Source organism: Canis aureus, chromosome 2, assembly GCF_053574225.1.
Source record: "Canis aureus isolate CA01 chromosome 2, VMU_Caureus_v.1.0, whole genome shotgun sequence".
In the NCBI taxonomy this organism is placed as follows: Eukaryota; Metazoa; Chordata; class Mammalia; order Carnivora; family Canidae; genus Canis; species Canis aureus.
This window is the reverse complement of record NC_135612.1, coordinates 84,862,065-84,885,870: the sequence shown is the minus strand read 5'-3', so window position 1 is coordinate 84,885,870 and position 23,806 is coordinate 84,862,065. Positions and strand designations below refer to the sequence as shown.

At 41.1% G+C, this 23,806-nt stretch overlaps 1 protein-coding gene across 3 annotated transcripts in view; it reads left to right on the top strand.

Moving 5' to 3' along the window:
* Positions 1-22,878: 22,878 nt before the first annotated feature.
* Positions 22,879-23,806, top strand: part of TBC1D19 (TBC1 domain family member 19) — a 141,564-nt gene continuing 140,636 nt past the window's right edge. For 2 of the 3 annotated variants that reach the window (XM_077880422.1, XM_077880420.1), the window contains exon 1: positions 22,879-23,082. In XM_077880422.1, coding sequence (XP_077736548.1) covers positions 22,984-23,082 — 99 coding nt within the window. In that variant the 5' untranslated portion in view covers positions 22,879-22,983. The remainder of the gene's footprint in view (positions 23,083-23,806) is intronic. The other variant, XM_077880424.1, reaches the window with a different exon arrangement.

Genomic DNA, 23,806 nt, shown 5'->3' with positions numbered 1-23,806 from the left:
TCTCTATATTTTTAACAAATGTGTTTAAAAACCATTGAAATTCTATGTTCGAAAAAAATTTTTTTAAATAGGTCATGGGAGTGTCATTTACAGCATGTCAACTCTAGTTAATAATGCCATATTGCATATTTGAAAGTTGCTAAGAGAGTAGATCTTAAAAGTTCTCATCTCAAGGGAAAAAAATGTGTGATAATGGATATTAACTGAACTTACTGTGGTGATCATTTTGGAATATATGCAAATATCAAATCATGTGGTACACCTGAAACTAATAAGTTGAATGTCAATTATTCCTCAATTAAAAAAAAAAGGAAATGGAAAAAAAATGTTGTTTATTGAGTGACAACTTACACACAGTAAAATAGACTGGTCTTAAGCTCAAAAAAGGATTTTTAAGTAGAAGAAAATGCAGTCTCCAAGCAGAAGAAAATTCAGTTTCTAAGACTCTCCAGTGTCCTGCTTTTAAAGGGAACAAGCATAAGTCATTTGGAGCAGCCTCCTGAAATATTGTGGGAAACTTCCAGCATAAGCCAATCCTTCCATAGCATAAATATATATTTAAAAACGATGACTTGTACTCATCATTAAAAATCACCATTATCTTAAAGAGGGAGTTAACATCAAATATCTGCTAATTAGTATTCTAGCAACATTTACTGCTCATCACAGGAAAGGTCAGCAGATTTGTAATGCTTCGAATTTTTGTAAAAAAAAAAAAAATAAATGAGTATCATTTTAAGTTTGACAACAATCTGACCTCGATATAACCGCTTTGTCTGAGGGGTACCACGTTGTTGGTCTACTCTTGCTGCACTGACCAGCAAGTGCAGGACCTGTGGCGGAAGGCATAGCATTATTTGCTGCTCACAGGTCCAGGGAGACCCTGCTTCCTGCTGGGGGTGACTGGGCTTGGCTCTGGGCTGCTCCGAGCATCTTATTACAGAGCCCGTGGCTATAGCAAGTGAGCAGGGATTGACTAGGGCATTTTAAGCCTCTGCTCATGCAACAGCCTCTAATATCCCACTGGTCAAAATGAGTCACACATTAAACGCAAAGTCCAGAGTGGAAAGAACAGTCCGCCCACCATGAAACCATGTCAAGGGTATTAAAATGTGCTTTTCTAGCAGGAAAATGAAGAATTGGGATCAATCTTTCAGTCCACCACAGGTTCCTAAGATTTTTGTGGTCCCTTCTCATCTTGCTAGAACAGATGACACAAACTTCATCCCAGGGAGTGTTATTTATTGTTTTTTGGGGGGGGGAGTTATTTTTATAACTCCTGCCCCCCCCTGCCCTGACAATGTCTTTGTTTATTCCTATCAAGGCTCTTGCCCCATCAGGAGTTACACTCACACAGCTTTTAACAAAGCAAAAACTTTTTTTTTTTTTTAATGGAAAACATTCCCTGTTGAATCCTTCTACTGGACATCTTGGAGGTTCTCATGCACACACAAAAATCCTTCCTCTGTTCATTAGTGAAACCCAACCCTGAAAACGATCAAGTTGAAGCATGCCTGCTACGTCTGTGGTTTCCTCCAACAGAATAACAAACTTCCCAAACTGCTTAACTTGTACTGGTATAGATTCAATTTTGCAGCTTGCAATTTTGTCTTGTTTTTGTTTTTGTTTTACGATTATTTATTTGAGAGAGAGAGAGCATGTGCGAGGGGAGGATAGGGAGGCACAGAAGAGAGGGAGTGAATCTCAAGCAGACGTGGAGTTGACTGAGGAACCCAGCATGGGGCCAGATCTCACCTCTGAGATCCTGACCTGAGCCGAAATCAAGAGTAGAATGTTCAACTGACTGAGCCACCCAGGTGCCCCTCAATTTTTTCAGTTTCATCTTGTTTGTGTCTTTGGATCTGAAGTGAATCTTTTCATTTCTCCAAAGAAGACATACAGATGGCTAAGAGAGACATGAAATGATGCTCAGCATCACTCATGATCAGGGACATACCAATCGAAACTACAATGAGATATCACCTCGCATCAGTCAGAATGGCCAAAATTAATAATACAGGAAACAACAGATGTTGGTGAGGATGCAGGGAAAGGGGAACCCTCTTATACTGTTGGTGGGAATGCAAACTCGTGTAGCCACTCTGAAAAACAGTATGGAGGTTCCTCAAAAGTTAAAAATAGAACTATCCTGCAATGCAGCAATTGTACTACTAGGTATTTATCCAAAGTATCCAAAAATATTGATTCAAAGGGATACATATACACCTCAATGTTCATAGCAGCATTACCAAAAACAGGCTAATTATAGAAAGAGCCCAAATGTCCACCCGCTGATGAATGGGTAAAGAAGATGTGGTATGTATATATATAATGGGATATGACTTAGCCATAAAAAGGAATGAGATCTTGCCATTTGTGATGACATGGATGGAGCAAGAGAGTATTATGCTAAGCAAAACTAGTCAGTCAGAGGATGACAAATACCATATGATTTCACTCATGTGTGGAATTTAAGAAACAAAACAGAGGATCACAGGGGGAAAAAAGACAGGCAAACCGAGACACAGACTCTTATTTATACAGAATAAATTGATGGTTACTGGAGGGAAGGTGGGCAAGAGGGATGGAGTGGGCTAAATAGTTGATAAGGATCAGGGAAGGTGCTCGTGAGGAGCACTGGTGTTGAATGTAAGTAATGAATCACAAAATTCTACACCTGAAACTAATATTGTGCTGTTTGTTAACTACCTGGAATTTATCTTTTAAAAAATTTTATTTATTCATTTGAGACAGAGAGAGAGCATGAGCAGGGTGAGAAGCAGAGGGAGAGGGAGAAGCAGACTCCCTCCTGAGCCAGGAGTGGACATAAGCCTCGATCCTAGGACTCTAGAATCAGGACTTCAGCCAAAGGCAGACACTTAACCCTCTGAGCCACCCAGTCACCCCACTAACTGGAATTTAAATAAAAACTTAGGGGAAAGGAAAGGACTATAAAAAAAAAAAAACGAAGCGAGTCTCTTGTAGACGGCATATAATTGGATAATGTTTTTAATCCATGCTACCAATCTTTGTCTTTTGATTAGAGAATTTAATCCATTTACATTAAAAGTAATTACTGATGAGTTACTTAATTCTGTAATTTTACTATTTGTTTTCTATGCCTTATAGCTTTTCTTTTGTTCCTCATTTCCCGCATTATTGTGTTTATTGGCTTTTTGTGTTTAGCTGATTTTTTGTAAGGGGATGTTTAATTCCCTTCGCATTTCCTATTGTGTATATTCTATAGCTATTTTCTTTGTGGTCACCATGGGGATTTCACTTAATATTCTAAAGTTAAAGCACGTTAATTTGACTTTATATCTTCTTAACTTCAATAACATACAAATCTCTGCTCCTTCACAATTCCTTTCCAGTTCCCAAAGCTTTTGGTTGCTGAAGTCCCAAAACTTCATCTTTATACATTGTGTTTCCAAAAACATAAGCTAATAAGCTAATTGTTTTGTTTTTAAATAAATTGGACTCTTAAGTGATGTGGAGAACAAAATTGGACTCAAAAGTGATGTAGAGAGTTACAAACCAAAGTTATAACAATACTAGTTTTTATAATTGCCCATGTATTTACTTTTACTGTAATCCTTATTTCTTTATGCAAATTCCAGTTGCTGTTTAATGTCCTTTCCTTTCAACCTGCAAAACTCTCTCTAGCATTTCTTGCAGAAAAGGTCTAGAAGAAACGATCTCCCTCGGCTTCTGTTTATTGGGGAATGTCTTAAGTTCTTCATGTTTGAACGCTAGTTTTGCCAGATATAGGTGAACAGGTTTTTTGGGTTTTTATGTGTTTGTTTCAGCACTTTAAATACATCAGTGCACTGCCTTCTGGCCTCCTAAGTTTCTGATGAGAAATCTGCTGATAATCTTATTGAGGATCTTTTGTATGTGATGAGTTACTGCTTTATTGCTGCTTTAAAGATTCGTTGTGTCTCCACTGTTTGATTACAGTGCATCTCAGTGGGGGTCTTTTTGAGTTTATCCTGCTGCAGTTTGTTGAGTATCTTGGTTATTTATAATTATGCCTTTCATTAAATTTGCGAAGTTTTGGCCATTGTTTCTGAAAACATTCTCTTTGCCTCTTTCCCTCTCCTCTTCTCCTTGGTGATGTCCCACAAGTCTCTTAGGTTCTGTTTACTTTTCTAAAATCATTTTTCTATCTTTCCTTCTTTTTTTTCTAAAATCTTTCTTTCTCATTTCCATTCTCCTATCTTCAGGTTGGCTCTTTCTTTCTTCCACCTGCTCAAAGCTGCCTTTGGATTCTTCTAGTGAATTCTTTAGTTTAGTTATTGTACTTTACAGCTCCAGAATTTATTTTCTTTCTTTCTCTCTCTCTCTCTTTCTCTTTTTTTTTTGGGGGGGGGGGTTCTCTTTCATTATTGATATTTACATTTTATTCATACATCATTTTCTTGATTTTCCAGGTCTTTCTTTTGTCTTTGAGCATCTTTAAGATAAGTCATTTTCAAGACTTTGTCTAATACATCCGCAGGTCTTTCTTGGAAACTGTGTTTTGGTTTATTTTTTTTCCTTTTAGTGGGTCATAGTTTCTTATATCTTTGTATGCCTCGTGATTTTTTTTGTTGAAAATTGAACATTTGAATCAATTGATGTGGTAACTCTGGAAATTAGATTGCTCCCCTTCCCTAGGTTTTGCATGGTTTTATTTTGTTTGGCTTTGTTTGGATTGCTGTAGGCAATTTCTGTGCCAAGGATAAGCCTGAGGTATAATCTTAAAGCCTTTCCAGGTCTTTTCTGAGACTAAGCCTTTTCCTGGGCATGTGTGGTGACTTTCCAATTTCTCCTATACATGTGGGTGCTCTTGAATGTCCTAATTTTTAATGTCCAACCTCAAAAGGAGGAAAATGGAGAAAAGTGAAGGGAGAAAACAAACACTCTGGTTTAAAAACCCCTGGGAAGTCACCTCAGCTGGATGAGGAGGGGCTTATAACAAAAGAAGGAGGTGCAACAACAGGAGCTGCCCACCTTTGTGTCTGCACCTATGGGATCAAAGCAGCAACCAGCAAATAGAAAACAAAGCCCTGGTGTTTGGAGGACATGATTTTTATTGCCCACCTCCCCCAACCCCCCAACCCCCACTCCTGCTCCCCCGCCCTCCCCAGCAGCCTGCAAGCAGCTCCAGGAACTGGTGCACAACCGCGTGCCCCCAGTGTGGGTAAGTAGCTGTTGCTGAGCGGAAAGCTAAAGTTGACCAAAGCCTACCACATGAGCCTTCCCCTGGAGGTTGCAAGTCTTCAACTGAATCCATAATTCCCAGATAGCTACATCAGACAGATTCTGCCAAAATAATTGCTGTCTGAGTGGGGAGACAGATTCCTGATGCTTCCTAGTCTGTCATCTTCCCAGAATCCTCCTTGCCTGCTTGATTTTTAAGAGTCTCATGAATTGTGCTGCCTCCAGGCCGACAATAACTAATATCCAGATCATGAGATACATTTAAGGTGATGGTGGTAGGGTCATTGCTTATGCGAATGTATAAAAACCTGTATTTCAAGGAGGCTTATTAATATTTGCAAGAAATACTGCCAATGTCTAGTCATATCATTGTTTTTTTATAATACGTTAAGTGACACATGACTGACAAAGAGTGTAGATGAATAGTCACAAAATAATAGCTTTGCCTTTATGGTTTATTTGCAGGTATCTTTTGTTGTTGCTTTGTTGTTGTTGGCCCATTTCTAAGGGTTGATTTAATTGAAGCATGAGCACACAATCTGTGAATCCACTTCCCACAGCTCAAATCCATGTGTTCCAAACTGTTGAAAAGTGAAATAGCCTGAGACCTCCATGGTCAGTCCCTCTGAAACCTCCTTGCCTCCACCCTCAGCACGCTTCCGAGCCTGAGAGTGCAACATGGCCAAAGAAGATGTGCAGTAAGTGTGGGCAACCTTTTTACTAAATAACACTGTGGTATGACTTTCTTTTCATAAGACAAATACATATAAGTAGAGCTTCTAATATTGATTCAATAATCCTATCGTGGAAACTGCTAATTCAGGCCAATAGTTACATAATGGTGAAAGAGTGTCTTAGAAAAATATTTAAATTATTTGTTCAAGATTAGGTTCAACCAGCAGGGTTAGAAAGAGCCCTGCTTCAAGAGCCCTGCTTCTCTTTCTTGGCTTTCTGACCCTGTAGTAGATCTCCACGGGCTGGTATTTTCCAGGAAGGTGAGTTATTTTCAGTTGAATTCTCAGGGTTTAAAGCTTTCTTTTTCAAAACTATGTTATCTTTGCGACCTAAGCAAAATATAATCTGTACAGTATAATATGGAAATGACATGCTTTTTTTGTGTGTGTTTGGTTAAAATTTGTACCACTGAAAATGGGCTCTGGCTTTTCTTTGCTGTCTTATGCTAGAACTATTCATTTTGCTATAATCAGCTCCGGCAACATTGAGAGAGCCATTTAAAATTAGTCATTTTTCCCTTCCTGAGCTTAATAGACACCTATTTATGCAAAGACAGAGAAAGGATCTTTGCATTTCCAGGAAATAGATCAGGAGACTGTGCAAATAGTGCTCCCAGACAGCACAGTGGCTAACAGAATTTTATGCCATTCAGGAAATGGGAAAGCAACATGAGCAAGGTAAAGAGCAAATTATGAATGTATTTCTCTTTCTAACAGACTGCCCAAGGAATTAGACAAAGAACATTAAACCCCATAAGAAGAATGAAGAATAATTTGACCTGTTGAAATAGTAGACCGAATCATTGGGAAATGAACAAAGTTTATCTTTAGCCATTCAGCCTTTCCCTTTATTAATAACAATCTCTAATATCTAATATTTTTACAACACTTTGCAATTTACATAAAGCTCTTCTTGTTGGTGGCACCCTCCTTCTCGCATTATCTCCTGGTCCCCGTGGGCTTTTATCAAATCTGATCAACTCATTTCCAGTAGGCAGTTTCAAATCCTTTATGGAACAAGGCAGGGTCAAATTGGGGGAAAAATCATTCAAACAAAGGTAAAAATGACTGATAATGTTTAATGCGTGACCTTTCCAGAGGCATTTGTATTTTCCGAGAAGATAAGGTCTTAGACGAATCTGTAATTTTATAAATCAGGCAGCAAGAGAGGTTCTCTGGGGGAAAGGGAGGGCATAGGACTTGCAGGTCTTTTCTGATATTTCTTCAATGGAACAATTTAGGAAGTCATTTTGCTCTCTGGTAAGGTATGCCTCTCCCCAAGTCTATATATCTGAGAGCATATATTTCTTAGATTACTTGAATTTAATGAGAGTCCAGATTTTCAAACTGTCCAGAAATATAAACTCTCCGAATTTTAGAAACTGGAAGAATCTTCGAGTTATTTTAGCCAAACCTCTTATCTTACAGATAAGAAAATTGAAGACAAGAAAGTCTAAATCATTCTGATTAGTTAAAGCCACAAAATCCAAATGCTTTAATAAACAAGGAAGCTAATGATATGGGGACTATATTTTGAGTTGATCAGGGAAGTATCTTGAAATGTGTTATTGTTATTTAGGTACTGGTCGGGCACAGTATGCTTGGGGTTTGTTGTTGTTATTGTTCCATAGATCTAACTGAACCATATATGAGTAGTAGGAGATGCTACTATTCCGGTGTCTATCAGTGTGTTTTGACCTGGTATAATCATTACCTGTTGTCCCTAGATTAATCATTATTACTTGTGTTAAACTTTTCTAATTGTCTGTATATTCATGAAATTTAATACATAGTAGAATACTAGTAGAATACTAGAAAAGCCAACAGATTCTGTTTAATACTAGATTTTTCATCACAAGATGTCCTTCCTTAAATACAATATTGTTGAGCTGCTAGATTCTTTGTTAGCTTTACATCGTCATAGGTTTTGATGGAAAATCTTTAAAGATCTTGCTGGTTAGCAACATCATACTTTCAGATGAGACACTAAGAGCTGAGGAGCCACACACATAATTTGTAGCAGAACCAGAATGAGACCCTAAACCTCCTGAATCTGTCCAGGTCTCTGTCCACCATACTACATGGCACAATGTTACAACCCCAGAAGTTTCTGGTGGCTCCAGAAAGGCACGTCTCCCATATACTTCAAACCTAGAGAATATTAACTGGTTTGGTTCTTTTGTTGTAAGTGAAATTCTGGAAGAAGAGAAGAGACAACGCGATTCTTCTCCCAGGCTTCCTGAGATCACAGGAAATATTCACAGATAATGTGTGAGCTGCTAAGAGTTTGATTTTTCCATTTAGCTCTCTTTTGTTTTGCTTGGCCTTATGAGGAAGGAAAATGTGTAACTGAGTGATAAAGTCAATAAAATCTGAATTGGCTGTTTGTTTTATGTTTTCCTTGTTAAGTATTTCCATTTTGTGCTTAAAATTCAGAAGCTCATCTTAAATAGCAAAGGTTACATTCAAGATTAACATCAAAGAATTTCTGGGAAAATTGACTGAGAAACCGATCCTGGTCCTCTGGTCCTGGGAGGAACTGTTCTTTCTGAGAAAAGACTGATGAGTCATGCTGGTTGTAGAAGTTTGTAATCTGCCATGAAAATTGGGCATTTACGATTCAAAGATTTCCTTGGCTGCATCTACACTGAATCATCTGGAGGAATATTGGAAAAAACCAAAACACACAAAAAAACACATAGTCAATTATCTGGGTATTTTGGTTACATAATGACAAACATATAGCTGTTTGCAAGGTATCAGATGAATGTCTGAGGCTCCCTGCCCCCAGGTTCTTATTTAAATTCTAGTTGGTTCACATAAGTGTAATATTTGTTTCAGGTGTACAATACAGTGATTCAACACTTCATACATCACCAGTGCTCATCACAAGTTCACTCCTTAATCCCCATCACCTGTTTAACCCATCCGCCTGCCCACCTCCCCTCTGGGAACCATCAGTTTGTTCTCTATACTTAAGTCCATTTCTTGGTTTTCCTCTTTTCCCCCATACTTCACCATGTTCATTTGTTTTATTTTTTTAAAATCCACATATGAATTGAAAGCATACGGTATTTGTCTTTCTCTGACTGACTTATTTCGATTCACATCATGCTCTCTAGCCTGAGATTTTTATCATCCAGATTTACAGTAATGGACACAGTCAAATTCAAACCTGTACTAGCATCAAGGAGACATTCGTTTCTACCTGAAATATAATTGGAAATTTAAGACACAGATTTTGACTATTACTAGCTTAATGAAAGAACATGGCTTCATTGAGTGGGCGATACAAAACCCATATGCTCAAAAATTCTTTGAAAGAAAAATATCATGTAAGAGGATGGACCAAAGTGATCCAGAGCAACTTTGTAATCAGAAGCCAGCATGCTGTTGGCTTAATGTGCTGTATTTTAAATGTACATGGTCAATAAGACAATTGTTGGAGACAATTCAGTAAAGTGGCAGGGTCTCTGGAATGCTAAGCCCTGAGTTCTCCCAATTACTAATAAGAAAGAACATGCACACATAACTCCCAGTTTCAAGGATTCACACTCATCTAAGAGTTCCATGAAGAAATCCCTGGTACCTAGAAAACAGGAGAAAAAACAGGATATTGTACTGAAAAGCAAGGATACACAAAAGCAGGATATTGTACCAAATGAGGGAGGCCAGTTCTTAGCCACAGCTTTTCATCAGTTTTCAGAAGCTTTACTGCTCACAGCTACCAAACATCTAACCACTAGCAGCTTGGGCTTACTCTCCTTTGGTTTTCACTTCTTCACACAAGCTATAATGACCTTTAAGTGTGTATTAATTATTTGGATGATGACTATATAACTTGACGTCAATGGCTAAGAACCCTGGGTCAGCCTTGTCAAATGTCACCGCCTCTGAGATGCCTTCCCTGACCACCCAGTCCACATATCAGATGCCTCCGCCCATCACAATGTTTTGTTTTTTGGAAACAATCATGATTATCTAAAATTATCCTTTATTCTCTTTTTAAATTTGGTTACACGGTTACAGCCCATTTCCTCCATGGGATGTAAGCATTGTTAAGTCAGTTTTCCTGATGATCTAGTTCACTGCTGGATTTCCGGTGTCTAGAATGGAGCCTGACATATGAGAGACATGAAACAAATATCTGTTAAATGAGTATCTGAAAACTGAAAGCAGATGGCCTTAATTATATCTTTTTCTTTCCTTTGGAATGAAAACTAATTTCCAAGTTGCTGTGCAAAGGAGGAGCTTCTCTAAGACAAATGGAGAAATTGGAAACAGTTAGGAATGACTAAAGAACAAGACTAAATAAAACAGAGACAGATGATTGAAAAATAAGGAATAAAGTGATATGACTTTTATTATTAAATAATTTAAATGATTTTATGGGTAAAAATTCAAAAGAAGGCAAAAAGATAAAAAAGCAGAAATAAATTTGGCAAAAAATAAAAAGGTAAGGTATTAGGTGGAAGGTTTGAACTGCAGGGCTGGGATGCTGTCTGTGGTGATCCTCAGGGATGAGAATGCTGGATGAATCAGAAAGGCAGAGAATCCGGGTTCTTGACAACATAAAAAAAAAACAGTGTCTGGAGACAGCCCAGATTCAAATCCTGGAAAGTCTAGACGATTCTGAGATGAGGCTTAAGGGGAATAAACATGTAAAGATCTTAGCACTGAACCTGCTTCATAGTGAGTGTTCAAAACTGTCACCTTTTATTTTGTATTTTAAATCAGTCAACAGGGTGCTAATGAGCAAAACTGTCTTACTGCCCTTCCTGTAGCCCATCAGCCACCAAGTCGCTCCTGAAGTCAGAGGAGTAGAGATATGTACAGCAAATCAGCAACCTCCTACATGCAACATTTTGTGCCATCCTTTCCGATTATTGTTGCGCATTGGAGTTTGCACTAGAACTCTACCTCTGGAACAGAAAAGGAGAATTAATATGCACAAGGATTCTAGTTATAAGCTCTGTACAGACATATGCATCTGTACAGACATGAGCCTCATCATCCAAGGCTCACCTCCATCCTGTGCTGTATTTTTACCATAATCTCTACCTACTTCTCTTATGACTCTTAACACCTGCTCTTGTGTTCACAACTTTTTCTCTTAGAGGAAATTCTTCCAAGGAAGAGGTCTGAGCTGTGTCCTCTCATCCCCAATTCAGTTGAAGCCCTTACTCCTAGTATGACTGTATTTGGAAATAGGGCCTCTAAGAAGCAATTAAGACTAAATGAAGTCATAAGGGTGAGGCCCTAACCCAATAGGGCTGGTGTCTTTATAAGAAGAGGAAGAAATACCAGAGATGCACACTTAGAGTAGAAAGGCCAGGTGACAACACAGCCATCTAGAAGCCAAGGAAGAAAGCAAACAGACATGTCAATGCCTTGATCTTGGACTTCAGGCCTCCAGAACCACCCAACATAGACTTGTGTTATTTAAGTACCCAGTCTGGTATTTTGGTATCTTGTTATGGCAGCCTTAGCCAACTAATATATTTATATAATGGAATTGGAAGTTTGGCACTCAGCAGCCCTTCCACCTTCCAGGGTGTCTTCTTGTACTGTAGAGGCCAGAGAATTGCAAATATTCTCTCCAGTCTCAAATGTAAATTAGCTTCACTGATTAGGTGCCCTCAAGGGAAATTTAGAAGGTGGAAGTGAAGTGGAGCCATCTTCAGGCTGCTGTGGGTGTTGCTGGGACAAGCACAGTCCTGGAATGCTGGGTTGCTGTGTAGCAGCCTGCTAGCTAGTGTCCAGTCCTAGTGTGAAGGAGGTTGTGAGGCAGTTATTGTGGTGATCAAGGTAGACTCTTGATTGCCAGATGGCAGCTAAGGCAGTGTATCCTCAAACTCAACAGTTCCTAACAGGATAGTCTCCTTTTTCTTGCTTCTCCTCCACTTTCCTCTGCTCCTCTAAAAGAAGGAGGAGAAGGAGGAGGACCCGCAGGAGAGAAAGAGAGAATCTTAAGATCTTAAACAGACTCTACACCCAGGGCGGAGCCTGACATGGAGCTTGATCTCACAACCTTGAGATCATGACCTGATCCAAAATCAAAAGTCGGATGCTTAACCAACTGATGTATCCAGGTGACCCATCAGTGACTCTTCTTATTCTCATTCTGACCTCATGAAGTAGAAAGTAGTATTATCCCCATTTTTTAGATGAAAAAAACTGAGGCATAGAGAGCCTTAGAAAAGTACCCAAGATAACACAGTTAGTAAGTAAATCTTAGTATCTAAATCTAAGGACCAATGGACTTAGACCTTGACCCCCAAGCTCATGACCACTATATTCTGCTTGAATTCTCTTCTCTTGGAAGGGCCTAAAGATGAATCCCATTTAAATTTAAATCAGATTCCTCCAAATAATTTTTAAAAACTTAACAGTATCTCAGTCTTGGGGCACATGGGTGGTGACCAACTCCTGATTTTGGCTCAGGTCATGATCTCAGGGTTGTGAGATTGAGCCCCAAACTGGGCTCCATGATCAGAAGGGAGTCTGCTTGAGAGTCTCCCTCTGCCTCCTTCCCCCTCCCCTGTCTGTGTCTCAGTCTTTCTCTCAAATAAATAATAAAATCCTAAAAACAAAACAAAACAAAACAAAAACAAAACAAAACAAAACAAAAAAAACACCTCACAATATCCCATTCTCTGATCAGGTCATTTAGTTACTAAAGAAAAGTATTGGGCTAACAAAAATCTTTCTAGTGAAATAAATCTCTAGGGTAGATGCCAACAAACTTGAAAGTTTAATAAAACCTATTTAAATCAAGCAATAGCTTGAAGGAATAATTGCTCTCAGATTCAAAGCTAATAATTCCCTGAATATTATTATTATCTTTGAAGTGAAGAATAGCAAACTGACCCTTAGGTGCCTCCATTTATTATTAGAGAAACATACATTTTCAAGAAGAATAGATCAAAATACTATTATTTAGCTGCAGAGTCCTACATTCCATTTTTTTTACTAATCATGTTTCTTACATTTCCAAGATTGCATCTCTAAGATTTAATAAAATCGTATTATTCTTTTAATGCGTAGAAATTAATAATGTAGGGGAAGATATTGGAAGATGCTCAGAGGAACTTCTCATAGATATGTGCAGAAATGCACAATGAATAAAAGGAAATATAATCCCCTTTTAAACTTTGTAAACTTTTTAGTCAATAGAAGTTCTCAAATTTAAATTTATCATTATTAAGAGAGAGGATTTCTGAAAACTTCTGAAGTTGTCATTTTTATCATTAGCCGGGCTTGCAAGACAAAAATGAGACCTAAACATTTTTGAGGCAAAAGTCACCCTCTTTTATCCCGGAGAGGAAATGGGATGTATTAGAAGCTGGATTCAAATCCAAGCTCTGTTATGAACTTCATTGTACATTTTGACAAGGTATCTAACATTCAAGTCTTGTGGGGTTTTTTTTGAGTTTCATTTTCTTAATCTGTAAAACTTAAAGAAAATAACCCCTACCTTATAAGGTATTACAAAGATTAAATTAGTTAATATTGGTTTTTTCCCTCCATGTGGAATCTCTGCAGCTATGGAGAAGAAAGAAAAAGAGAGAAAGAGAGAGACAGAGAAAGAGGGATGGAGGGAAGGAAATAAAAGGAAGGAAGAAAGGAAGAAATACAGAAGAGAATGACAACAACAAACCATAGACGCCAAAAATAAACATTCTGGAATCATAAGAAAGCATGAGCTGAATTATTAGAAAATTTGGGTGTGAACTTAGTGCTTTGCCTCCATCTTGTTTTGTGATGTGGAGCAACTCTCTTAATTTTACTCTTGGAAAGAACAAATCTCACTCTTGTCAAAGGAAATTAAATTTTGGACTTCCCAGGTTTGTTCTAATTCTGCAGTCTGTGTTGCAGGGATAGAAAAAGTAATTCTTAAAAATTTTAAAAACTTTTACATCTTTACTCATATACTGAATACCTTAAAATGTGCTCTTCGAACATCCGCATTTCCTATCTGCTTTGTTTATTTGTCTTGTTAAGTGAAGTTGTCCCAGCACATGAGTCATTTGAGATGGAAACATTGATCTGATGTAATGTGTCAAGGATATTCTTTTAATATCTAAACATACTGGAAACATCTTAAGTCACACACACACACACACACACACACACACACACACAGGATATCTGACTAAAACATTACTGGTGAATCATAACCTCCTTTCCCTTGCCCCTCTGGACTGAAGTTTGATTTTGCCACTTTCCCTTTCCGTTAGCAGAAGTGCTATTTGACATATTTCATGTTTAGTTCTATGAATTAAATTTTGCACTGTTTTGGGACTCTGGAGAGAATATCACGTCTGCGGCCCACCAGAATGGACCACTCTGGACCCACATGACAGCCAAGGGGTACTCTATTAAGGGCCCTGGACCAGCTCAAGAGGCCAATCCCCGAGAGTGGAGTCCAACTGAGAAGGAACAAACCAGGAATAGAAGAATAAGGTGGCAGGGTAAAGGGCCAAAGTGCCCTATAAAACAGAAAGTCAAAACAGAATTGTAGAGTCAGGATATTAGGGAGACAATGAGAGGTCAAAGTAGAATAGGACTCTGAGGATGCATATATGACCAGGACAAGGGCTTTTAAAGATGGGTACCTCTTTTGAGGGTTAATTTTATATGTTAACCTGGCTAGGCTATGGTGCCCAGTTGTTTGGTCAAACACTAACATAAATATTTCTGTGAATGTTTTTGGTAGATATGATTAGCATCTGCAATAGTTGACTTTAAGTAAAGCAGATTGCTCTCCATAAGATGGGCCTCACTCAATAAGTTGAAGAACTTAATTAAGAGCAAAAATTGGGGTTTTCCTGGAGAAGAAGAAATTCTGCCTTAAGACTGTCACTTAGAAAGCCTGAGTCTCTAGCGTGCTCCCTTGTGGATGCTGGACTCAAGATATCAGCTCTTACCTAAATTTCCAGCTTGATGACCTGCCCTATAGATTTCACATTTTCCAGTTCCCACAATCATGTGAATCAATCTCTTAAAATAAATCTATCTCTATCTCTTACTGGTTCTGTTCTGGAGAATCCTACTGATCATATCTCTGTTGTCATTCTTCTCTAATGCAAAAATGTAAAGTTTGGAAGGCTCTGCTGGGCTGGAAGTTTGGGGTTAAAGCTGGAAGACTCCAGTCAAGAAGTTTCAACTGGAGAAAATTAGGAATCATCATTCTTTTTCTTTGACCACTTAAGAAGTACCTGCTACCTTCCAGGCACTACTTTAGGTACTAGATGTAGATTAGGTTCCCCCAGAGAAGACTCTGAAATAAAAATTTGAGTGGTCATAGGGTACTGGGGTGGGGGTGATCTTAGCAAACATATGTAGTAGAGTGGGGAAGTGAGTCAGGGAAGGGGAGATAAAGCGGTATGTTAATGAGTAGGGTACAGCTGTGGGCTGTGTGGTTCAATACTGCCGAGATTTCTGGGACAGCATGTGGTGGGGGGCATTCAGCTGTGTGCCAGGGAGTATGCTGACACCAAGGTCACACATGGTGCATTCATTATCTAGATGTGGCAGTATTTAAAACATTTTTATATTGAAATAAACAAAAGCATATTTTGGAATACACCTATCATGTCATGAATTTTTTAGATAAAGCATAAGAACTCAAGGATATTCGAGCTGAAAAACATTGTTTTATTGTAGTCTTTGTCTCTTGTTCTCTCTCTTCTCTGCATCAAATGTTTAATTCAATTTCCCATTTTTTGAGTCATGCTGTAAGTTTATTTACAAACATATCAAGTATGTTGAATTCAAGAGTTTGATCCATTTGTCAAAGAAATTGCATTTCTTAAAATATTCTTCTTCTCATCCAGCTCTTGGATTAACTCAAACATCCTTATTTCTTAAGTAGTTGGTGTCTTATTATAAAAACGGATGCAGTAAATCCAGATCCAAGTACCCAGTCGTCATAATTAGTAACCGCCACTTATTTTCACTGAAAGTGGCAAATTCTTCCCTAGTCCCTCCTCATAGTGGTGCCTGTGGACAGCAGAGGTTATGAACCTCTGGGTGCTCTGTCTCAACATGGTGCTGGTGGAAGTTCTGTGAAAGGCAGCAAGACTCAAGACAGAAGAAATGGTGGCACCACACCAAGTTCTCCTTTCCCCTTCTGAGTTTCCCACTTGAAAGGCCTCTCCTTGCCAAGACACCCACTTTGTTCTAGGGTCCATGGCTTTGCTCTTTGCAATGCCCAGAGCTTGTCTCAGGCTTAAGTCCTGGTTACAGACCTGTTGGCCCCTTCTCTAGGACCCCTCCTCTTAACAAGCATTTGCAGTGGAGCTGCTGGTTATGCACTAGAGTTCCACACTCTGTTCCTCACTGGCTCTGCTCCTGGATAACTGAGCTTGTTAACAGACAATTTTTGGTCTTCCTTCTAGGTCTATCACTTAAGCCTAATTCTCTGCATGCATCCATATGGACAATTTTTCCTTCCCCAATGGACAGAGACAGGCCCCACTGTGACCTCCAATTTGCTCTCAAGTACTTAGTATTGTATCTGTTCTATCTATCTATCTATCTATCTATCTATCTATCTATCTATCTATCTATCCATCTATCATCTATCTTGCATGTACATGTTACTATGCCTTCAAAAAAAACTGGAAAGAAAAAAAAAAAGATGGCAGGAGGTATGTAAGTTTCCTAGGAGGCAATGGAGGAAGGGTAGTACCAAACAAAGAATAATTAAAAAAGAAACATCTTGGCATGCAAGTCTGTGTGTGTGTGTGTGTGTGTGTGTGTGTGTGTGGTGCAATTTGGCTGGGGGAGGTGAGAAAGCAGAGCTATGATTAGAGAACTGAGGAGAAAATGAGTCAAGTAGATCCTGCTCTACTGTGTTACCTGAAACCTAGAGTGTCTGAAAAAACTAGGCCATCCATCACTTTGCAACAGTAAGCCTTTTTGTTCCAAGCAGTACAGATTGTATTAGAGAATAGGTTCTTTCTTTCTTTCTTTTTCTTTCTTTCTTTCTTTCTTTCTTTCTTTCTTTCTTTCTTTCTTTCTTTCTTTCTTTCTTTTTCTTTCTTTCTTTCTTTCTTTCTTTCTTTCTTTCTTTCTTTCTTTCTTTCTTTCTTTCTTTCTTTCTTTCTTTCTTTCTTTCTTTCTTTCTTTCTTTCTTTCTTTCTTTTTCTTTCTTTTTTCTTTCTTTCTTCTTCTATTTTTTTTTTTTTTTTTAGAATAGGTTATTTCCCCTGCCCACTTCTGCTTGTACCATCTGAGAGAATAACTTAGAATTCCGGCAGAGTGACTTCTAGATACAGGAGACCTTCACCAAAGTTATTAATGAACAGGGTGTTTTCGTCACAAGTCATCAATTTTTGTCTTTTTTTTTTAAAATAATAATACTTGCAAATATTCTGTTGTTGTCACATAATCTTTTACTAATAGATCTTATTTTGCAAATGGGTCAACCTTATTAATTTTTAGCTTTTAGAATGTCACGTGATACTAAGAAAATGCCACATCAATAAGTACTATAATTTAGATTCTGGATTCTGAACTTCACACAAGCAACTCTGTGGGTGATAAATGATCTGGATATTGCCCAACTCCAGTTTATTTGTGGTCTGATTGGCCTGAATGTCAGTCAGGAATGCTCACCTATGAGCGTTCATATCACGATGCCAACCTGACACTGGAGTGGTTTTGGACAATATGGTAGAATCAATAAGCCATTCTTCTTCATCTTTCTCCCAGGATTGAGAAGAAAATACCAGATCATTTCTTGCCACTGTCTTGTGGCTAGAGGTGGTCAGGTGACACAGCTTTGGGCAATAAAATGCACTGGAAAGTCTTCTTGGAGGCTTCTTAAAGAAAGAATCTTTCCTCAAAAAAAAAGAAGTAAAAGTCATTGAGTCCTTTATTTTGTCTTCTTCCTGCCTCCCTTTGTAGGCAGCAATAGAAGGATGTCATATTTAGAACTGCAGCAGCCACCTTAAGACAGTAAGCTGAATGGTGAAGGCCAACATGCTAAGGAGGCCAGAATGGAAAAGAAGGAAGGAGCTTCAATTTTGATGATGTTGTGGAGGTGTTAAATCAGCCTTTGTACCCTCCTTTAGACCTATTGGTAATAATAAATATCCTATGATTTAAACCACTGTTACTTGGATTTTTCCCAGGAGTTTTATGTTTAACATGAAGCCAACACAGTCCCTGAGATTGTTCATGGAAACAATAGCCCAATCTTCTCCATTTATGCATAACTGCCTGGGGCCAGAGACAGGAAAGATGGAGAAATGGAGTATAGTGTAGGGCAGAAAAAATATTCCTCTTTCATTCTAGGTTCTTTGGCGGATCTAATGATTAAACTAATATAAGATAGATTAATAGGAGAAAAACAAACAAAATTTCGTGGATAGGGGAGCCCCCAACTAGATAGGAAGACTCAAAGGTCAACTAGTCAATTGAGGCTTATTTAACAGCCTGAGCTAAGGAAAGGTGTAGGTGTTTGGGGACACAAAGGAGAGAATACCATTCAAAGGAAGGCAAAGATGTTTAGGAAGCAAAGGTTGCCTTCTTATGCAGATGAATTTCTTAGGGAAAATGATATCTTTGGTAATAGCTCTCTTCCTGGTATAGATCCCCTTTCCTATATAATTTAAGCAATTGAGGGATGCCTGGGTGGCTGAATGGTTGAGCCTTTACCTCAGGGCATGATCACAGGGTCTGGGGATGAATCCCCCACATTGGGCTCTCTGCAGGGAGCCTGCTTCTCCCTCTGCCTGTGTCTCCGGACCACTCTCTCTGTGTCTCTCATGAATAAATAAATAAAATCTTAAAAAAATTTAAGCATTTGAGTAAAGAACTTTTCCTGAATCTGTTGGGTTTTAAATGCCTTTAGCTCAAAGTAATCATTATGCCAAAGAGACATATCAGGGTAGCAAAATCTGTTCCCCTCCAATAGCATGGTCTGATATTCAGCTTGGGCTCAGAAAAAAGGTCTGACCACCTTGTAAAGGGAGGTGGCAAGCAGAACCATAAGGGACTTTGTTCTTGAGGGGTTTTGTGAGCCTTTGGGATTCAAGCATCTCTGGGTTTTTGTGAGTATGAAAAAGCAGCACCCTGGACAGTAGCTGTGAGGCCTCAGATATCACCAGAGCAGGCAAAGCAGATCACAACCACATTTGCTCCTCAGCACAGTCATGCCACTTCCTGAGGACTCCCAGAAGTAACAGGAAGAGACTTTGATGAGGAGCCTGAGGTCCTGTGCTAGCAAATGGGGGCTAACTATCCAGGGACAGGTCACCGGTATCACAATGGATTCGTTTGCTCCCAAAGACAAGGAGGCCTATGCCATTGGTGGTACACACAACATACAAAGTACTTCTTATTTATTTTAAGTAAACTCATGACAACATACAGTTCAACCTGTTCTTCAGATACAGCGTGCTAACAGCAGTGTCTCCTGAAACAACAGCTGAACCTGTTGTAGATTGTGGAGTTTATGCAAACCTAAGTTTTGTGTGAGCTCACAGGGTGTTTTTGATGTGGTCCTCATCTTTGTTCATGTGAGGCCCCTGGTCAGTGCTTTTCCCCCCACCCTCTCACCCACAGTGAAATCTGACACAATATTATATATAAAATAAATCAAAGCAGAGCAGATCCGAGAAAGGCAAGATTCAGCCCAGAACCTTACGCATGTTGGCCCAGAGGTGCCTTTGCTTTGAATTTGAGAGGATTTGGAGGATAATTTTCCTTGAATTTATTTTTACTTTTGTTTCTGTTTGTATAGTTTCAGCTACTCAGATGAGATTGGGTTTTATTTTTTTATTTTTTGAGATTGGGTTTTAAATTCCTTTTGCTATTCATCTGTTAGGTGGGGTCATGGTTCACTCTAAAATGTCAGAAATGGAGCGTTTCCCCAGTTCCCGCCCATTCTGAGTAGAATAAGGATTTCCAACGCAAAGTTCTCCTTGTGAGATGGAGATGGAACTCTGCACCTTTTGTTTCTTATACGACAACGACTTTATTCTTTTTAAAAGATTGTATTTAGGGGATCCCTGGGTGGCTCAGCGGTTTAGCGCCACCTTCAGCCCAGGGCCTGATCCTGGAGTCCTGGGATCAAGTCCCGCATCCGGCTCCCTGCATGGAGCATGCTTCTCCCTCTGCCTGGGTCTCTGCCTCTCTCTCTCTCTCTGTGTCTCTCTAAATAAATACAATCTTAAAAAAAATAAAATTTATTCATGAGAGACACACAGAGAGAGGTAGAGACATAGGCAGAGGGAGAAGCAGGATCCCCACAGGGAGCCCGATGCAGAACTAGATCCCAGACCCCAGGATCATGATCTGAGCCAAAGGTAGATGCTCAACCACTGAGCCACCCAGGTGCCCCTATGACAATGACTTTAGAGTAATAAAATTTCCAAATATACAGGTGGAAGTCTAAAGAAGCCCGTCTACCATTATAGCTCTTTGTGTACTGGCTTCACTATTCCTTTGAGACTGAGAATTTCTTAGGAAAAAGAAATTTCCTCACTTATTTTTGTATTCCTTGCCTTTCTTCACACAGAGCAGGTGTTCTGAAAAGTTTTGCTAAATTGAATTGGAAAAAGAGAACAGAGGGCATTCTAAAATTGAATTACAACATAACACACCTGCTTCTATGTGTGTAAGAAACAAATCTTTAATATTAGGATTCAGAATTTTTATTTTTGCTTGGGCATGTCTTCAGAATCAAATATAAACTTCCTAATTGTTGCTGTAAGACTGCAAATTGTTTTCTCCTTAGAAAAAGCTTTTAAAGCCTCTACCTATGAAAAAAAAATTGTGCTGGCCACATTCACACGTTGCTACATTTATTTACTTTCCATTCCCTTGTCAATAGCATTGGATATTATTTTTATTTACTTATCTCAATTTTAATATTTCATTTATTCATATTTTAAAATATTTAACACAAGGCACATCTGTCCTCAGAGTGTCCCCTCAGGTCAGTATTTTAACCTCTTGTTACAGATGAGAAAGCTGAAACTCTGACAGGGGAAGGGTCCCAAGGCTACATAGCAGAACAGGAGGTAGGCCATTTTGACTCCAGGTACCATGGCTTTCCTCCACTCAACAGTTTCATTTTCTTTCCTCCCTACACTTTATGAGCCTTCTCAACCTCAGCATTCTTATCTCTTGAGTTATTAACTACTTTCACCCTTCCAATCTCAAAAGAACTCCCTCCCTAGCTTTCCTTTTTTTTTTTGTTCAAAGTGTTGCTTGTCCTGGAGATTCATGGATGGTTGGGGTGTTGGGATGGAGAGGCTGTAAAGGGTTGAGATTTACTCATCTGCAAGTTGGAGAAATTCTGAATTGTAGGGGGAATGCTTTGTAATGAAACTACATGTTTTGTGTAATGTTATTAATTGCCTTTAATTACCTTTTTCCTCCTGCCTGCCTCTTTCCAAAGTTGTTTTTAATAAATAAGCATGACCAAATGGGTTATCTGAAATCTGTATTTACCATTGCAATACTCTGAACAGTGGTATCACGAATGCCAGGGTGTTGTGCATGGGTGCCAAAGGTCCAGTCCTTTAGAATTTCTCTATGTACCTGCTTTAGTCCTTTGGTGTTCAGAAGGTACTTTCTGAACCACCAGCATCACAGTCTCCTTGGAACTTGCCAGAAATCAGATTAGCAGGCCCTACAAGGGGCCTATTGAATCAGAGAATGTGATTCAACCTTACCTTAAAGTTCAAGGTAGTCAGGGCGGGGTAGTTTTTGCAGTAATCTTGGTCTGTTTTCTTGGGCTCTTACCTTTGCTTTGCTTAAAACATCTGCACACACACATCTGAAATTAATTCTTGATCATTTTGGTGAGGTATAAATGCGTATAATATTCCACAGGGATCTTTCTAGCTGCTTCTGGGAAATGCCATTCAAATAGCTAAATCTGCTTCTTCTGGTTCTACTAAAAGCCTTCGATCCGTTTTTCTTTGAAGGCAAGAACCATGTTTTGTTGTTGTTTTAAAGATTTTATTTATATATTCATGAGACACAGAGAGAAAGAGAGAGAGAGAGAGAGAGAGAGAGGCAGAGGGAGAAGCAGGGGAGCCTGCTGCGGGACCACCTGAGCCAAGGGCAGCCAAGGGCAGCCAAGGGCAGATGGATGCTCAGCCGCTGAGCCACCCGGGCGCCCAAGAACCGGGTCTCATTTACCTCTGTGCCCACGCAGTTTCTTGTATGGAGATGCTCAAGAAGTTGAAAGCTGCATGAATTCTGGAGAAATCGCTGAATGAATGAACGCACAGCAGAGGAGGCGTCTAGGCCGTCCCCGCCCCGTGCCCCGGGACGATGGGAGTCCTCCTGGAACGGCCGGCCTGTCCACAAATCCTCCTTGCTTTAGCTTGTAGCTGCTCGACGGGAAGACGGGGTCGATGCATCCTCGCCCCAGGATCCCGGAGACCAGAGACGCGAGGAGCGGAAAGAAAATGAACGGCTGACCCCCCACCCCCGCCCAGCCCCCTCCCCGGGGTTCCCGCGGCCCGAAGCGGCGGCCGCACCAGCGCAGCCTGCAAGGCCCGAGCCCGAGCGCCGCCCGGCGTTTCCCCGCCCAGCCGCGTGCACCGGCCCAGCGACCGCGGGGACCCGCGAGCGGCCGACGAGCCTCGGGGCTCACGAGACACCGAAGCCCGCGACCTCCGAGCTCCCGGGGCACCTGGGGCCGCGCAGCCGGCTGCGAGAGCCGCCTCTCGGGGCCATCTAGACGCGCGCCAGGGCGGGAACAATGCGAGGAAAAGCTACCACCTCCCTCCGCCCCCTCCCTGCCCCCGCCCCTCCCCCTCCCCCTCCCCGTCTTTTTTTTTTTTTTTTTTTTCCTGTTTTTTTCTTTTTTTTCCTCCCCGCCAGCGGAACGCAGGCGCTGGCCCCCTCGGCGGCCGCGGGGGGGAGCAGAGAGGAACGGACCGACGGCCCGGCGGTTGCCTGGCAACGCCCGCTGCGGCAGCGCCGGCGGCAGGAGCGCGCGGAGAGGCGGCCGCGAGCGGGAGCCCCGAGCCGGCCTGTCCCCGCGGCCCGGCGGGCTAGGGCCGGGGCGATGCTGCAGGAGGAGTCGGACCTGTCTCTCGTGATCGCGCAGATCGTGCAGAAGCTCAAGGGCTCCACTCTGTACGCTCAGCTGGAACGGCAGGCCTGGGTGAGTGCGGCCGGGCGGGGCGGCGGGGCGGCGGGGGGTGCGGGCGGCCTCCCCGCCCCGGGCCTCCCCGCCCCGGGCCTCCGCCGCGCTCCTCCGCCTCGCGCCGGGGGTCCTGGCGTTTCCGCGGAGGGTGCGGCGCAGCGCGCGTCTGCAGGCCGGAGGCGCCGAGGCCCTTCCCGGGCGCTGAGGCTGCGAGCTGCTGGAGCCCCGGCGGCCACGGGCTTGGGCCGCGCCCTGCCGCCCCCCCCCCCCCCCCCCCGGCCTCGTCCTCTCGGTGGCTTCGGACCCCCAGCTGCCTTTTTTCTTTTTTTTTTTTCTTTTTGCCCTCCGAGCCCCCTGCAGAGACGTCTTCCTCATTCTCTCCATCCCGTTCCCGGCGTATCCTCTGATGTGCTCGGGCCCTTGGGCCCTTGGATGCCGAGGTTGACCGGGAGGCCCTTGCCGTCCCGTGTGCGAACGTCCCAGAGATGGGGTCGCGCAGGGACGCGACTGTGTCTGGTTTGGGTCACTTGGCTCAGTGCCCTTGGGCGGTCTCACTGGTTCTGTCCTTTGTTAACGGCTGAGTAATATTTCGTGTTTGGATGTGCCGCGGCCTGTTTATCCGCCCGTGCACTGGTTGCTGCGCATTTTCGGTTGCGGTCAGGGGTGGTCTCCCCCTGCAGAGCCCACGAATGCAGCGGGCATATACATTTTTTTTTAAGATTTTATTTATTTATTCATGAGA